The sequence below is a fragment of the Xiphias gladius genome, chromosome 1 (genome assembly GCF_016859285.1).
Source record: "Xiphias gladius isolate SHS-SW01 ecotype Sanya breed wild chromosome 1, ASM1685928v1, whole genome shotgun sequence".
Classification (NCBI taxonomy): Eukaryota; Metazoa; Chordata; class Actinopteri; order Istiophoriformes; family Xiphiidae; genus Xiphias; species Xiphias gladius.
The window spans coordinates 33,600,702-33,618,469 of NC_053400.1; the positions used below are offsets into that span (position 1 = coordinate 33,600,702).

Here is a 17,768-nt window from a genome sequence, read left to right on the forward strand (position 1 = left end):
CGTGATTGTGTAGACAGTGGTCCACCCCTGCGACAGTTTGTCTCTGATGGAACATTATTGTTGTGTGTTATGTTATATTATATGTGCAGTATAGTACGTTGGCTTCTGTATTTTAAAGTCATGAAATAGCTTGACGTGCTTTTAGGACAGATGGAAGGCTGAAGAGTTGTCGTTTTGTTTTACCTTCGGAAGATTCTATGATGTCCGTATATTATGAAGACAGTTAATGAAAGTGTGATGCTTGCGACACTGACATTGGAGTTTTCTCTCCTCGCTATTTGTGTGTAGAATAACAGACAACTGAATGTCACTGTTCCTAACATTCAGTCGTCTGTTACCAGTTGTAAACTTTATTTTCCTAAAATAAAACTTATTTTTTTAACACATCTTTTATAAGTGCTCCAGGTCTTTTTCTTTTCTGATAAACCCAACATACAGATGATGCACCAAACTACTGAAACTATCAGCCCAAGTTTTGAGTTGACTATAAGTTTTCTGAAAATGGTCAGAAGTTATCACAAATTTCTCAAAGGCTACCAAAACACCTGTTGCATGACCCCAAATATGGAGTCTGCAGTGTGCGGTGTGTGGTCCAGTTGATGGTTTGGTGAAGGTATGGTCAAGTTAACGTGGCGGAGATGTTCTGCTCCAAGCACACTGCGCTACACATTATGGACCTTACGAGGCAAAAGTATGGTGTCAAGATGTTCTGGTGCCTCGCTTCACCACGCCAAAAATCTGGTGACCAGCCCTGACCTCATCACATCACACTATCAGAGAGGGGTCGCGCTGGTTTTGAATACGTGTTTGTCAGTCTGCCACAGACTCTGTTCAAAGGTGATCCGTTGTTATAATACAAGCTTTATTGAAGAAAATAACAATAACAGCTGTAAGCCCACTTGTATTCTGACTACCTGTTTCACGATGCAGCCACTTTTGACTTGATTCTTTAAAACAGTGAACCGTTTCAAACACAGTTGCTTCATAGTGATCCAGTGCCTCAGAAAGCTTCTTTTCACCCGTCACTAAGCTGCCTCCCTGAGCTTTTAAATGGGAATCTCGTCCTTCTCTTAAAATGAAAAACACAGGGAACCCCGACGAATGAAGGCAAAGGAAGCTCCCAAAGACAAACTATCTTGTTTAACTCTCTACCTGCACATGGTGAGTGCTTTTTGTTTGCGAACACTCTCTTAAAGCAGAATTTATGGACTTTTTTTTAATATAGAACAAACTGTAGACACAACACTGGGATTTGTGGCATGTTATCACCTCATAATGCTGATATGGCTAACATGTTAGCAAACAGTTGTATATGTACACCTCCAGCAGACCCAGAGCACTGACTGAACCCAAACAGTAAAGTTTTGGGCCTCAGAACCTAAACAATGAGCTGAATGCTGCTGCAAAGCTCTGTAGAGCTGCAGAGAAGCCGAGGGCAGTAATTCTTTGTGCGTTTGTCACTACAAGCAACACCTTTCATACTGCACGCAGTCATTTCATTTTCAATATAAGAATATTGATTAGTGCTGCTTTAATTAAAGAGAGAAGTAGAAATGTGCAAACTGCAAAGCAAACATGTTTTAAGTGACAGTGAGCGGGTGTTTTATCCCACTGGCCACAAAGTACAGCAATGAGGCCAGTCCACACTCAAAAACCTGGACGAGCTGCACAAAGGTGATGCTTCTTCAATGGTGAAGAAGATGCTTTATGGGAAATTGTTTTCAAACTTTATGTCGTGGTTTTTAAAAAAGAATGAGGATTAACCCGCTGGTTTGGCAAATGCATGTCTGGTTAACTTCCCCAATCCAGATTTTAAAAAGCCAGTGCTGTTTATAGACCAGGAGCATTGTTTTTGCCCTTCAGTGAAGTGCTTGGTGCAGTTTTTATTAAACTAGAATACACAGATCCTTTAAAACTGGGAGGGTGAGGATGAAGACAGACCAGAATAATGCAGCTTAAATACACTTTATTATAAGGTACATGTATGGAGAGTAAACCACACAGCACAAAACTCTACTTGATTTGATTAAATAGATAGATAGATAGATGGATAAATAGATAGATCCCCAGTTGTTCACCAATCATCCCTATAATAAAACCCAAGCAGCGGTACAGTGTGTTACACTTTTACACGTGCTGGGCTCCACAGGACAAAACAGAGACTTCCCGAGATCTGGTTCAGGTGTTATATAAGATAATATGGAGCTCAGAGAGATGCTAAAACTTCCAGGTGGTGAGGTGCAGCGGCCCAGGACAGGAGAAGAGTCATTCCTGGGGGCTGCTGTCCAAGAGCTTCTTCCTCAACTTATCGAGGGGAGAGAAAGAAAATCCCACTCCATTCCCACACCCAGAATGCGGGAGAATTTGTGAGGAGAGCAAAAACAAAAAAAGCTGCTGGATTGCAGCGACCAGGAATACACTGTTTCCGCTTGGCGCAAGGTCTAGACGATGCCAAACTGGGCCAGGTCGCTCAGCTCCATGTCACCAAACGCCTCCCAGGGGCAGATGACATCCGTACCTACAGGAAACAACCATAAGGTAACGCACCCTGCCGTATCTACTACATTAGAGTCATTTGTCTCTTACTGCAGCAGTTATTGCTTTGATTCATAGTTACCTCCAAGGCCATCCATTCCTGGAACATCATCCAATCTAAGGGCAGAGAGTGATATTGAGACGTCTCCATTATCTTACAGCTGTAATGAACCCTTTGCAGTGGAGCTGTGTCTTTTGTTTTTGCTTTTTCTCTATACTCACCCCTTCTGTCCAGCTTTGGGAGCCTTGCTCTTGAACTGCCTGCTCTCCTTCTGCTTGAACTTGGGGGGAGCGGCCTTGGTGCCTCCGGGTGCCGCTGCTGATGCGTTCATTTTCTACCACAACAACAAAGATTTACATATTAAGGGGAAAAAATGAAAACGCAGGAAAGGAACAGAAAAAATACGGAGATATATATATTGAAATAAGTCCTCGTGATGACTCTAGTTTAGCCTTTCAGGCTACAATCCCCATCCTTAAGTAATCCACTTAACTTAAATGCCTTAACTCATAGCTCTTGCTCCTGTGATAAGTCATAATTGTGTGATTATATTTACTTTAAGCTGTCGGGTATGTAGGTCATGTGACCAGCTAAAGGTGTGCTAATAATAAATGAGCTTGTGGAAGGAAGCCCAAAGCACCAGACATGTAGGAAATACACTTATTCAAGTCTCTGCATGAGGTATGAAACTAGAGCAAAGATGTGATAATATTAGCTTAGCATAAAGAGTGGAGGCAGGGGGGAAAGAGCTAGCCTGGTCCAAAATTCAAAAATACATCCAACATACAACTCCACTGTTATAATAACGAGACATGTTGTACGACAAGTTGTGATTGCAGAGGGATTCGTACGGTGTTGCTGTAAAGAGTCACTTTTTCTCGGGGAGCTACAGCTAGAAGCGGTGGCTTTCTGGAGAAGTGCTGGGCAGAACAATAAACTTGTTCATCAATAAACAGCTAAAAAATGACACTACGTATCTCTGAAAAACCACAAATGGTCATTTTTAAACCTCAGTTTGTGTAGAGATTTAAAACAAAAAGCAAAACAGTGGCCTCTGGAGGTACCAGCAAGTGTATTCTTGAACTTTGAACACATTAATTGTCCCCTTGCTCCTACTCCATAATAAATACTCAGACATCACGGCGGTATTGATCTTCTCATCTACCTGCTCAACAAGTGAATACGCATATTTCTGAAAACGTCTCAAAACTATTCCTCTGAGCTTCAAACATATAACAATGAGGAAAATAGTTTAAAATGGTTTGCTGGGCTGTAATGGTACAGCTCAAAAGTCAACAATCTACGTAAAATATGTGGAACAAGTGCCAAGACACCACAACAGTGAAAACTGAATCTCTCTGCGGTCTATCAAGTCCACTCAGTTATGAAAAACTATGAACTCCTTAGACGTCCAGAGCAAATAGAACAATAAAGAAGAGTGCGGACCAGGAGATGTTACCATCATCATCACTGAGCAGGAAAATACACAGAAACACTAATCATGAGCATCCAGCTTATTTCTGCATTAATGAGTATTTACAATAACCCAAGTAAAAATGTGCCAGAGCAACCATTTAAACAGTGAACGATACTGGAGCTACTCACATGTTGGAGAAAACAACAGCCTTAATAACATGAACACCGGAGCAAATCATCGGACTATAAAAATGGACTTCTCCACCTAGAAATGCTCAGGATTTCTGATGCAAGGTGCCAACTGGTTTTACAGCCAATATTTCATAAATTGTCTCTGCACAAAGAAAACGCCACGACTCCAAGATCGGTAATTTGTCAGCAAGTCAAAGTTCACAGCAACATTTTTAAAAGAAAGTCCAACATGTGTCATTATTGCTTTCCTTAAATCCGTTGGACTTCAAGCCTTCAAAAAACCGGGGAATGCCATCTACGTGCAGCGACTACACCGGCAATGCGTGTGTCTTAGGAGGCCCGCCAGCTTTTGAGAACGTCCCGTCATAAAGCGCATCACAACTCAGTGCAGACTACAGCTACGGTCACACTGTTGTGAGGTGCCAGCTGAGAGTCTCACCTGTTAGTTTGGTGGGAGCTTGGGTTGGTGGAGGTGAAGCTGCTTGGAGGGGCTGAGCAAAGGAAGAAGTGCAAAACAAAGAGAAAGTTCCCTTTCTTTTTGCAGTCTCTCTGTCTGGTCTTCTACCTCAGTCGCAGAGTTTAATATACCTGCATTGGTTATACACAAATCCGCTAATGGAGCTGAGATTGGGGATTTTCAGGGATAATCTTAACGACTGTGAGAACAGACGTGACCTGTGCTGTAACGTGTTCTGTCTGTGTCAAGACCCCACCTTTAGCCCCGAGTCTGTGGGTGTTCACCACGCCTTTTTTGGGTCGGTGTGTGCACACAAGTGTGGAGTAGCCACTAACGCCACTTATTACAGAACAGGTGGTTAATAACGCGGACACCGAGATGTGAAGAGAGGTGAAAAACCTGAGTCTTTTCCGGGGTGTTGCGAAGCTCACTGAGCTGGTGAATGTTGTTTCTTTGATTTTGAGAGTGATGCAGTTTGCAGAAAGCAAAATGTATGAAACTGTAACCAGCTCATTGTCTCTACTTTCTGAATGGATTATACTGTGGGACAGATTAGATCAGATTTGACTGGATTACACCAGATAACATCACATTAGATTAGATTACAAGCAATTAGATTAGACCTGATTTAAATGTGGAACACATACCATGGGAAAGAGACGATAGACAAAACCCCTCGTACTGCATGTGGGAAAAATAAGCAAACAAAAACATTGTCTTGAGACTTTTTTCCCTCTACAAAATACGCTTAACAACGGTGCTTTCTGTTTCAGTATTTTGCGTCTTCTGAGAGTCCTCGGGTCAGTGGAGCCAACACACTGGCCGACAGAGCCCCCCCAGGGATGATGGAGGACAACATCAGTGACAGCAGTACATTTTGAAGGAGGCGGTAAGTGTTTAGATTGGATTACCCGGTGACCTGAGCGAGGGGGGTGATGTAATCTCTAACGTGGCTTTGAAGATTTTAAGCCATCCAGGTCACGGTATTTTTAAGTGCTATCAGGTGATCCTAACGACTCATTTGGCGGGTGTGTTATGTCGGGTGGGTCAACGACCCATGCGTGACAGTCAAGGCGTTACCGACCCTACAACAGGTCAAATGTCTGGGTCCCCCACCAGTCAGTTAGACCCGAAGAAGCCTTTCGGACGAGAGGTGAAACGTCTCCAGGCGCCTCAAGCGAGTCCAGTCGCCTTCGTACAGCACCCAGAAATGTAATCTTCAACCCACGCATACTTTACATCCACACCGCGACACGACTGTACCTGGGTCTGGCAGGAGTGCTAACAACTCAATGTGACACCATAGCGGAGGTGGTCTCATGTGTCCACAGTGCAGTTCATGTTGTCGGTAAACTCCGCGTCCAGGTTTATACAACACATTTAAAACAGCCAACAAATCTTTTCCTGCGTCGAAGTTTGTTTTCCTTACAAACAATGTAGGGGACCCCCCCCCGGTGAGGACACCTCTACAGTGCTGCTGTCGGTTGACCGCTTCATTCTTTTGTTGATGAGGCTGGAGAGAGGCTATTTCAATCTAATCGAAGAATTACTCTGAATTAGTCAAGTCTCGTTGCAAAACTGGTTCCGAGATGCAAGTTTGTTGACGGCCACGGTTCATATCGAGGCCATGGTTCTTTTCCAGCTATTTTATTTCCAGAGTGTCGTACGCAGTTTGGATTTTTCTCTGTGAACATTGCTCCAAAACTCTTCATCTCTGTTCTTCTCCAAACTTTGGCTCAACTGTCCACATGCTTTCTAAGATGTGGAGCTGAGATGATTAGCTGATTAACTGACTTGTAGCTCTACAAGGACTTGGGTTTTTTGGTCTAATATGATGGTAAATTAAGTATCTTTATCTTTATATCGTTTTGGAGTGGTGGTTGTACAAAACTAGACATTTGAAACCATCATCCTTGACTTTTGAAAATCGTGACATAATGCAGCCCTAGTGAGGTGAGTGGTGGGATCTCTGAGCTGGAGTTACTGTTTGGGAGGCTGCTGTCTGCCTCAAGGCTGAGTATGAAAGAGTCTGAAGTATTTCCAGTGGTCGAATGTGTAGATAGAGCTGTCTGCTGTCTGACGGAGGTACAGCTGCTCGTATGTCTGGCATTTGGACTCCGCAGGAAGTGGCAAGTGTTGTGTTTATATTTGGACTCCTAGGAGCCGAGTCGTGTTCATTCTTGTGTGTATGTGCATCTCCTGATGGGTGAAGCTTTGGTGTCCTCTGGTGGAGGAAAGACAATCTGCTTTTTGTCAACATGAATTGAAATGGTGACTACATCAACTGTTTTCAAAAACAACAAATACTATTATAGTCTGTAAAAGTTAAATGAGCTATGAATTACAAACAGACTTTATGTAACAAGTTATTGGAATATTAACAACAAGCAAAAACACAAAGATTTGTTTTTATAAAATCATTATTTTATTTCAAGTACGGTCTTCTTTATTTTTACGAAGAACCTGGCAGTGATTGGCTTATCAGACACACACTCACTCACACACACACACACACATACGCGCGCACACACACTAAGACGGGCCTTAAGGGTTTCCGACTCTGAGACCGCGTTTTTCTTCCAGCCCATGTCCTGCAGCGCAGTGCCAGTGTCCGACATCCGAGGTAATTCTTCTCGATTGTTTCAGTTTATTCACTTGTAATCATCAAAAACGGACTGCCCACTTTTCCTCTGCCATTTCTACACTTACGTGAGTTGGAGTAAGTTTACATCAATTACGGGTTATTTTATAAAATTTGTTTGTTGTTGTTTTCTTAATCTGATCCAAGAGGATGAAAATCCCCAAAACTGGAGATCCAAGTTTTTCACCTGAGAGTGAAACTGAGCTCTTCTTCCTTGTCATTCTTCTTTTAAAACCTACTTTATGAATATTTTACTCCTACAAAAAGGGAAAACTTCTACATAATAAAATATATAATAATATATTTTAAACAACCTGCTGATGCACAGTGAAGAGTGTTTTGGCCGTTCCTACTCCATAATACCAGCGTTGCTGAGGTAAACTTCAGTGACGGGCAGGGAGTTTGTCGGGTTGGCGTCTGGACCACCGGTCTGCTGGATGAAGTGCTGCAGGTTACACTGTCTCAGCTCCTTATTCAGCTCCTCAACCAGCTCCCATCTGTCCTAGAGGATGCAGGGAACGTTATATTAGCAACAAGTGCTGTCTGTGTATCCAAAGCAACGACATATCTCCTTTCTTCTGTGCCATAGAGCTCCATTGTTTCCAAGAAGTATTTAAAAAAAAAAAAACCAAAAAAAAAAACCCACATCAGTGAGTCACACTGTTGCACTTGGTGACACGTTCCTTCATCACCACAAACACACACACACTGTGGTTTATTTTGGCTCAGTCCCAAACACACACACACCGTCCTGCTGCCGCAAATACTCACTAGAGCAAGGACTGTAATAAATCCACATGTGGAAAATGTCCCCAGCGAGTTCACTATTTACCCCTGTTTGACTAATATTTGCTAAAAATGACAGTGACCAGCTGTTTTACAACATTACTGAGCATTTTTAAAACGTGACCCATTTTTTTAAGATTTACATCTTCAGTAGAAACCAATGGGCTTGGTGCTGAGAGCCGCTGGCAGGCTAGGGAAGTCTGAGATTACTGAGAGACGGACTAACACATTGTTGGTTTGGGTCGTTTTTTGGGATTTGTTGACCATAATAAAGCGGAAATTCAAAGTGACAATTAATCAACACCCGTTGTTCACCCGTGTCTGTTTTTCTTTTCAGCAGCTTTCATTATAAATTACTGAGCCGATTTTGCACCAAACTTGGCGGCGGGATTGGGCACGGGCCAGGGAAGGATCCATTACATTTTGGGGCAGACCTGGATCGTTTACTATGAATTAGATTTTTTTCTCTGAAGTCTGGTGTATGTTTTTTTGACACTAGTCTTGGTGGAGGTCTGCGTTCTCTGGGTGCCATTCCAGTTTTAATTCTTAAATTTAATGAATGACCCAACAAATTTCGAAGGAATTACTGAAAAACGTGGCTGGTGTAGTCACTATTTGTGGTTTTTGCGTGAAAAAGCTAATACGATAGCGTCAGTTTTCTCCATTCGCTCAAAGGTCAGCGCTGTCCAGACGTCTTTCTGTTGGTCAGCGGAGCAAACGTTCGCCAGAGTTGAACTCTACGCATATTGGAAATTTACTTCACCTCCGGGACGTGGATCCACTGATCATACCAAATCTACTGAAATGAATTAACGGACCTAAAATGCTGCTGTTATAACCGAACCATTAGATGATGGAGGAGTCATACCTGTAGCCTCTCCTCTGCTGCATGGAGCTCCCTCTGGGTCTCTGACAGTGTCGCAACCATTTCTTCTCCCTGCTGCAGGCGGTTGTGGAGCTCCTGCCTCAGGGGCCTCAGGGCCTCCTCTTGCTGCCAAGGTACTGCCCAAGAGCTTTGTCTGTGGGCTGTGAGTTGTATTACCCGTTCTAGATGTGCAGAACGGGTTTGGAGCTCCTTGATCTGATAACCTTGATCATCCATTGATGAGTGTATCTGGTGTAGATGTCTGTGCATATCTATTGAGAACAATGTTAGCATTTCTTGTCTTAGAAATTTTTGAAGATGAAGACACTTCACATAAAATGTAAGAAATGAACGGATTTGAACACGCACCTTGTTCTCTGTCCATCTCTGCCTGTAACTGTTCCTCCCAGTTTGCTCTGTGCATCAGCTCTGCCTCGTTCTGCCTCAGCCGCTGCTCCAGTTCCTCCAGTTCCTCTGCAAGGCCCAGAGTCAGACTTGGAACCATGGCAGATGACCTCTCCTGCTCCCACGCCTCTGTCTCCCTTTCCAGAGCTTGAAGCTGAATCTCCAGGTCTTGTAACCTCCTCTGCTGCTGCAGAATCTGTCTCAACACCTCCTTTTTAGAAGGGTAAGAGGGAACATCCTTCACAGACTTGGGAGCATCTAGCAAAGAGACGGGGGAAGCTCGTTGTTCTGGGGAGGCTCTGGGCGACGGAGACCAGGCCCTGTTTGGTTTAGTCCTCCTGGGCTCTGGTTCTGATGACCGGGGTGAGGGAAGATGTCTGTCTCTGGTCGGTGTGTCTTGGCCTTTACTGAGGCTGGGACCGGTCCTCCGCAGAATGAACTGGACCTCTGGAGCCAGCTGTCCCAGCTGAGCCAGATGCTCCAGAGGACACTCATCGGCAGCTAACTGTCTCTCATTCCCGCGCAACTTCAAGATAAGAATGTAACGACCTGTCTGACCTGCGGAAAACAAAGACATAGGAAGGATTAATAATCAACAGCAAAACAAATTGCAACCAACGAACAGCTGACTGTGCTGGAACGGGGGCTGCATTTTGGGGTCGTCTTAGGGACAGAAGCCGCTGTGATTCTGGTTTAAGAAGAGCGTTGGAGGAGGAACTTTTAAACAGTGAGCAAGTTCAATCAGAAGTGAAAATAAAAATTGCAGATTCTACTGTACAAATAAAATCACAATCATGTTAATGTACAATAAAAAGCAAGCAAATTCAGCAGTCTGCAGTGCTATCACGTGTAAAAAAAAAAAAAAAAATCGCTGCTGGAACAGTTTATATTTGCAGTGTGTCTCAACTCGTCTCCGCCAGATGTTGCAGTGCACCCTGCACCAACAGACTGCAGGGCACAGTGAACGGCAAACTGAGGACGCTGCTATCCGAAGAGCGTAAAGTGAAGGTGGAAATAATCATTTTTCCCCACAGTGGCGGCAGAAAAACGGGCACTGGGAGCACCGGGAGCACCGGGAGCACCGGGAGCACTGGGAGAACTGGGAGCCAATCCTACGCTGTCGTGTCTGGAGAGCGCCTGACGTGCCGACGCGATGACGCGCTGAGGTGAGCGTGTCGTGTCATTTCCGGTTGCCGGTGGCGGGTGTAGCCGCTCTGCCTCTGCCCAGTTCGTTTAGCTATTTTCTTCATGACAGCGGCTCGTTACCCGCCGTACATGTAAAGCTACGTTGGTTCTGCTCAGTCACCCTGAGCTCTCACCTTCTCACGGCGGTTTTCTCGCTACTTCACAGCTTTTTACACGCCACTCAGAGCTGCTAGTTACCTTAGCTTAGCAGCTAGCGATGGCCTCCCTCTGTCCCTCTCGCTCTCCGGCCCGGTGCGTCTCATGTTTAGCTACAACTCTGCGTCCTGCCTCGGCGACAATGGTACATGTAATAAATGTAGTTTGTCTGCAGCGACGGAGGCGAGGCTCAGTGAATTGGGAGAACGGCTCCGCACCACGGCAGCCACAGCGTTGGCCGCGGTAGTTAGCCGGTAGCCGGGGCGCAGCCCCCGGCGCAGCTCCGGAGCAGCCCGGAGGGCAGGGCGGCTGGGTGACCGCTCCCCGCTCAGCGACACGCCCGCTGAGAAACCAGCTCTGGTCATTGGCAGCTCTGTGTCTGGGAGACGTGAAGGTAGCGACACCGGCGACCGTAGTCAGGTGTTTTCCCGGAGCAAGAGACGTGGAGTCCTGTATAAAGCTGCCGGCCGAGGATAAACGTAAATACACTACGATTGTTACGCCCGTCGGCGGTAACGACACCAGATTACTCCAATCGGAGGTCACGAAATTGAACGTTGAGTCTGTTTGTACATTTGCAAAGACAATGTCGGACTGCGTCGAGGTGGTGCCAAGCAAACGGCGCCGGCTTCGTAGATCCCCGGCGGACTTTCTGGGGCAGACCTGGTCTGATGAGGAGGGACGGCATACATCCCACTTTGGATGGAGCAGCTCTCACATCTACAAGTCTGACTGAGTTTATTAGTAGACCAAAACCATGACAAGCCAGACCTGAGACCAGGAGGCAGAGTTCAGTCCTTCACACTTCTCCGTGCTTTCCCACCCAAACCCCCATAGAGACTGCCTCTGCCCCCCCCCTTAATCAATTAACTCAAACAGAAGAGGAGTTGCACACAGAAACCTAATAAAAACGAAGCCCACCACTGCAGAGGTACAACAAAACAGGAGAACTGAATGTGGATCGCTCCCATCCAAAGCCATGTTGGTGAATGATCTAATGTTAGATCATCATCATAGATTTATTTAGTCTCACTGAAACCTGGCTGTGTCATGATGCATATGTCGGCCTAAATGAATCCACTCCCCCCATATTAATACTCACATTCCTCCGGGCACCGACCGAGGAGGTGGAGTTGCAGCCATTTTCGACTCAAGCCCAATAATCAGCCCTAAACCTAAACTCAATCATAACTCATTGGAAAGCCTGGTTCTTAAGTCTCTCACGTCCATAGCCTGTTCTATTTGTGATAGGGTACCGCGCTCCTGGCCCATGCTCTGAATTTTTATCTGAATGCTCAGAGTTTTTATCAAGTTTAGTCCTTAGTGCAGATAAAGTAATTATAGTAGGTGATTTCAGTATTCATGTGGATACTGATAATGAGCCTTAGAACTGCGTTTATCTCATTGTGAGGGTGTAAATAAACCCACTCACTGTTTAAACCGCACCCTGGACCTCGTTCTGACTTACGGCATCGAAACTGAACGTTTAATAGTCTTTCCACGGAATCCTCTTTTATCTGACCATTCTTTGGTAACTTTTGAATTCCTATTGCTGGACTACACACTGTTAGGCAGAAATGTTTTTTTTTTTCTAGATGTCTATCTGAAAGTGCTGTAGCTAGATTTATAACGGATGACTCACTCGTTCCCTCCCAAACTGACCCTCTTGTTGATAGAGCTGCAGGCTCAGTGAGAATGACACTCGACTAACGCCCCTCTACAAAAGAAGACAATAAAACAAAGGAGGTTAGCGCCATGGTTTATCTCCCAAACCCACATATTAAAGCAAACTACTTGAAAACTAGGAAGGCCTCTGTAAAGCCAGAGTAGCCTATTACTCATCTTTATTAGAGGAAAATAAAAACAACCCTGGGTTTCTTTTCAGCACTGTAGCCAGGTTGACAGAGTCATAGCTCTACTGATCCATGTATCCCTACAGCTCTGAGTAGTGACGACTTCACGAGCTTCTGTAATGATGAAATTCTAACTATTAGAGACAGAATTCACCACCTCCTGCCCCCTCAACCGGCACCGATTTATCCTCAAACACAGGAACCTTAGAAACAGCTTTAAAACCGGATGTATTTTTAGACAGTTTTTCTCCCACCGACCTTCAGCAGCTGACCTCAAAAATGTCTTCTTCATTGAATTGAATAGGAAACGGTCAGATAGATATTCCGTGTTCACAGTTGACAGTTTGACATTGTGTTACAGGAAAGCTACTGCAGTGTCCAAAACGGACAGTGTTCCTCCTCTGGGGGGGCCTCGAATGCGCTCGGTGAATTTTGTGCCGTAAACTGTGTGAGCAGAATGGGCCGGTGTCCAGCAAGTAAAAGAAAATAACAGTAACATTAAAAAGATTTACAAGAAAAGCTGCGTTTTGTAATTCAGAAAAATTCATCTCTAATAAGGTGTTTATCAGGATGTGTGGATGAACCTGCGTCGAATGAAAAGTGAGAAACTTACCAGTTGCTTGTGCGAGGGCTATCACGACGTCCTGACAGGAAGTGTATAGTGATAGGCCGCAGACCACTCTGACCACACCCTCAACCCACACCTTCAGCTCCATCACTCACACTCAGCAGCACCAGGCTCCACCGGCGACCTGCGTGGAGACAGATGTACTACTTGTAACCTTGGTTAGCATGAAACCAAACCATGAATAAATAAAAGCAAAGCGCAACCGTCACTACACGCATTGATTTACACGACAATATCTACCCTTAGGAAATATACATCTGTAAACCATCAGAGATTTGTATCATAGTATCTCTTGGAAGGTGAAGTTGCAAATCAATGCGCAAGACTAGTAAATTACAATATTGGATTGTAATAGGATTTTTTTGCGTCAGTGTGATGAAGTACTTTGATTTGCCGGGGTGGAAGAAGGGCTCAGAATCTTTACCTAAGTAAAAGTATCAACAGTGCATAATACACTCTGTTAGAAATTAAAGCAAAACGTACGGCGTGTGATTGCACATGCACATACATACATGTAGAGTCATGAAGTTTCATGGAATGGAGGTACTCAGTTGTCAATAGCTCAAAATCGGACAGGTCAGCACTGTTTTGTGAGATTTAACAGCAACAACACAAATGAACCCACAACGGCCACAACGGCATGTAAACAGCTTCAGCCCTTCGGAGGCTTCTGAACCACTGTTGAAGCAGGTTTCATATGTATCTGCTGAAGAGTGGTTCATTTGTGTTGTTGCTGGTCAGACTCACAAACATCAGCTTAACCGAGGATGTCACGCACACCTGGTATTTGCTAGCTCTTGTTCTCTTCCTGCCTGCTCCCGATCCCGGTTTTAAAGTAAAGCCGAAAGCTTGGAAGAAACAAAACAACTCCTTTTTTAGAGCAACTTTACTTTTCTGCGTGTAACTGTACCCAGTTACTTTCCAACACACCGTCAGGCGTGTAACTCACTCATTCGAGCCGGGCTGCAGTATTTTACTGCTGGAGAGAGAGAGAGCGGGAAAAGAGGGAGACCTGTAGAGAGTGAAGGAGAAGCTGGATAGCCAGGTATGGAAAAAGTATGGGAAGACAAAATGGAGAAAAGAAACGCATCTTGAAAAATATAACGCTTTTTCTTTACAATTTGAGGAGACATTTTGAGTCATCTGTCTTTGGTGCTGAATGCTGCTTTCTGGGTCGAGTTTTGAAAGAGGACTTGCTGAGTTGTTTTTCTTTTGTTTTTAAGCTAATTTGTAACGTTAAGTAGCCGTGTTTTTTTTTGTTTTTTTTGTTTTTTCAAACAAAATGTGTCGCTAAACACATTTTAACTAAGGCAGTGTAAGTATCATGCTGTGTATTTGGTCAATTTGTCTTTGCGTAAAGGGAGTTTTGAAGCTAGCTTTACATGCTAGTTAGCTACAGGCTGTCAGCCAAGCTGTTTGTGATGGAGGGGATCGCGCCGCCATCGGGGGGTGTAGCGCAGATTAAATCAACTATTAACTTTTATGTAGGTGCTAGCCTTCATCTGTTCCCGCCTCATGTTCAAACAGTAAACAACCTTGTGGGGAAATCATTCACATCAGCCTCCTATTTGTATTTATTTGTATTAAATTTTGCCACTTTGTGATAAGAAACACAAAAGCGCCGACAAACCAACGGGTAAATTGCTGCGAAGCAACCATGGCTGGTAGTTTCTAAAAACTACAATCCAATATTAACATTGATTCAGTTGATTCAGCTGATTTAAAAGGAGTTACGCACTATTTGTTTCTGCTCTTACTTCTAAAAAAAAAGAAGCTAATTTCCGCTATTTAAATGTTGTGAGAACATGTCCAGCCTTGGGAGAAACCATCTTGAAATAAACCGTGAAAACTCCCGAATTTGCATAATGGGATTTTTTTTCTGTACTTCCCATGATGCCAACACTGTGACTGCAGCAATACTCAGGCGTTTCACTTTAGCCCCACGGAAGGGTGGCCTCTTCCGAAACCTCAGACAATGTTCTCCTCATGGTGGCCCTAACACTGCGTCACAAGATGCTGACATGTACATCCTGAAGGGTCTCTGTGATAAGTTAAATGACACTCAGTCAGGCGGCATTAAATCTCCCCAGGAAACATGTATTGTTAATGGTTATATAATGTTTTGGTTTGTGTGAGATTGTTGAATTTGGTGAGTAAAATGGACCAAAGCACCTGGAGGCTCTCAAATTAGAGTTTTGCTTGTCTCTCTCATGGGAACAAGGAGACTTTCTCACCCTGCTGTTTCCATACAATAGTGTAACCTTCCACCTGCGTGATGTATGAAAATGAGCCAGTCTGAGAGAGGAGACAAGTATAAGATATCACTCTCTCATGGTGTCAGTATCCAGCTGGGTGGTTACAGGAAATTTCTCACATACTGAATTCCACAGGAAAAGCAGAAGTCCAGACTTTTTTTGCAAAAGGGAAAAAAAAAGAAGATTATAACATTGAGTATTGGACTGTAAGACAAACAGCGGCCTGTTTGAAAGCACCCGGCACGTGGGCAAATACGCTTCAAACAAAAACAGCATACAGTCGATACTCCGTTAAAATTCACCGTGCAGTTTCGGTAAACCAAAGTCTAATCATTAACTAAGTGGGTCTGTTTTTCAGCTGAAGCTAGCTGCAACTGTTTCAAAACTCCAGTCGAAAACAGTCAATTGAAATTGTAAATTTCTTCCCAAGCACCGACTAAACGGATCACGAGCGACATTGTTAGCTTATTAGCAGACCTCCCAGAATGCAGCGCAGCATGCGGTTGCAATAAAGTGCAAACCTGCTACTGTTAGTCTAGGCTGGCTCCACATCTCCGGGGGCATTGGTGAATTTTGAAAATATAGGGAGGAGCTGTTGGTCAGATTGCTACTGTGTGGGGTGGGGGTGGGGGTGGGGGTGTAAGTGTGCGGCGGAGCAGTAAAGATGATACTTAGGTGGTACGTTATTACAGTGCAATTGAGAAGGTGGAAGAGGTGCGTTCAGTATCTGTGTGTGCGTTTACCTTTGGGCTGCTGTAGCCTTTATGTTAATGCGACAGCAGACAGTTCAGGACTGTGCTGTTAGGTCCGAACTAGTAATACTGCCAAGTGACTTGCACCACGACGTAGTGGGATTGGCAGCACTTCTGCATAACATAGGCGCATGACCCCGTAGGTGAGCGTTTTGTCTGACTGAGCTTATTCGCTTCAGAAGGTAGAAGAACCCCTCAGTGATCGGTTTAACACAAGAGGCGGGTTTAAATTTAGCACCGGGAAACAGATGTGCGGAGTGTGTGAAGGTTCGCGTCTGTGCAGGTGTCCCGTGTTTTCGGGAGAAGTCGCACAGATCTGCTGAGGACAGGAATGTGGCAGAACACGCTGGTGTTCCTGGAGGACTCGGGCTCCGCCCACACATACCTCCTCTCTCTGTTGACCAAATCACTTTCGCCCTCACTGTCATTCAGGAAATAATCAATGGGAACTGCAAAAAAAACCAAAAAAAAAAAAACCCTTCTTTTCGTGGTTAAAAACTGGTGGAAGTTCTCCTCATTTTCCTGACAAAAATATTTCTTCACATGTGAAACGATAGAAGTAAAATCTCGACCTACTCGGTTTCATTTGAAGGTTTTTTTTCTTGATACAAGAATCTTTTTAAGTTGTAAGATTCATTCATCGTCAACTTTATTGTCTGTATTGTACATTAACTGTATTCTACGCTCTACAACTCAAGCTGACCAAATCCCTGTCACAGTTTCACTTTCTTCAGTCTACGACCTTTGAACTAAGACTCAGTACGACAGGACTGCTTTTATAAATCAAATTCTTATTTTTTAACTTGTTTGGTTGCCTGGTTTTAGCTTCCCCCTTGCGTTTGTGCCTGCCTTGTCTCGAGCTGCTCACCAAACGTTTCAAACCTCACCACACTATTCTGTCTGCTCAGTAAAGAAGCTCCAATGCCATCACGTACAGTGTGATACTGTTTATACCTTAAAGTTTAAACGAATAGGTCCACAGAAGGGTCAACTGTTTTTTTCACATTAGAAACAAAAATCACAGGTGAAAACTTTTTCCTTTTTTCCCTCCTGAAAAACAAACTCGTTTTGTACGAGGTAATGATTAGATGTTAGAGCTCAGAGAGGAATTTTAACACACTCACCCGTTAGTTCAAGCTTCTCTCAGTTTCATTGATGGGCCTTTCCTTTCTCGCTGTTGTGTGTTCAGGCTGGTGGGCAGCTGTGACCCAAGTACACACACCTACAGACACACTTCAGCGGAGGAGGACGAGGAGGAGGAGGAGGAGGAAGAGGAGGAGTGAAGCCGTGGAATGCAGCTCCTCTGGGTGTGTGGCATGAAGAGTGATGTCACTCTGAAAGTGGTGGGAGGTAACGAAGTGCCTGTACCCAGGTAGGATTTTCAGTTTTGGGCTCTCCTCCTCTTTTATCTCGGAGGAAAATGTTTTACTTTTTGTTCCTCTACATTTACTTTTAGCGCTGGGTTTACTCGGCACATTTAGATTTTACTTTCTGCGTAAGGTAAGGGTAAAATATATTTTTCCTTCATGTCTTACGTCTTTGTTTTTTACTGTGAATTGGCCCCAAAGTTGGAAAAAACAAGGTTTTCACCTGACAGCCACATTAAACTCTGCTCCTCTTCACTCTCAGCAGATTTGCTTT

The 17,768-nt window shown here is 44.2% G+C and overlaps 1 protein-coding gene across 9 annotated transcripts; it reads right to left on the reverse strand.

Moving 5' to 3' along the window:
* Positions 1-1,977: 1,977 nt before the first annotated feature.
* LOC120795293 (ras association domain-containing protein 7-like) lies at positions 1,978-17,335 on the reverse strand. Of its 9 annotated transcripts, XM_040137109.1 has the most exons (7): positions 17,252-17,335; positions 13,106-13,244; positions 9,263-9,856; positions 8,897-9,165; positions 2,758-2,870; positions 2,618-2,652; positions 1,978-2,518 (listed from the first exon to the last, which is right to left on the reverse strand). In XM_040137109.1, exons 2-7 carry the CDS (start codon positions 13,206-13,208, stop codon positions 2,442-2,444), a joined length of 1,191 nt encoding a protein of 396 aa, XP_039993043.1. In that variant the 5' UTR covers positions 13,209-13,244; positions 17,252-17,335; the 3' UTR covers positions 1,978-2,441. The 9 variants fall into 9 exon arrangements, with proteins under 9 accessions (XP_039993043.1, XP_039993106.1, XP_039993034.1 ...); XM_040137172.1 differs by lacking the exons at positions 13,106-13,244; positions 17,252-17,335 and adding an exon at positions 11,561-11,621; XM_040137100.1 differs by lacking the exons at positions 13,106-13,244; positions 17,252-17,335 and adding an exon at positions 11,213-11,402.
* Positions 17,336-17,768: the final 433 nt, after the last annotated feature.

Coding starts and splice junctions, on each gene's coding strand:
- LOC120795293 (XM_040137100.1), bottom strand. CDS start 11,327: ATGCCGTCCCTCCTCATCAGACCAGGTCTGCCCCAGAAAGTCCGCCGG. Junction 9,166..9,262: donor AGAGATGGACAGAGAACAAG/GTGCGTGTTCAA, acceptor TGTTCTCAATAG/ATATGCACAGACATCTACAC. Junction 2,519..2,617: donor AGGAATGGATGGCCTTGGAG/GTAACTATGAAT, acceptor TGTTTCCTGTAG/GTACGGATGTCATCTGCCCC.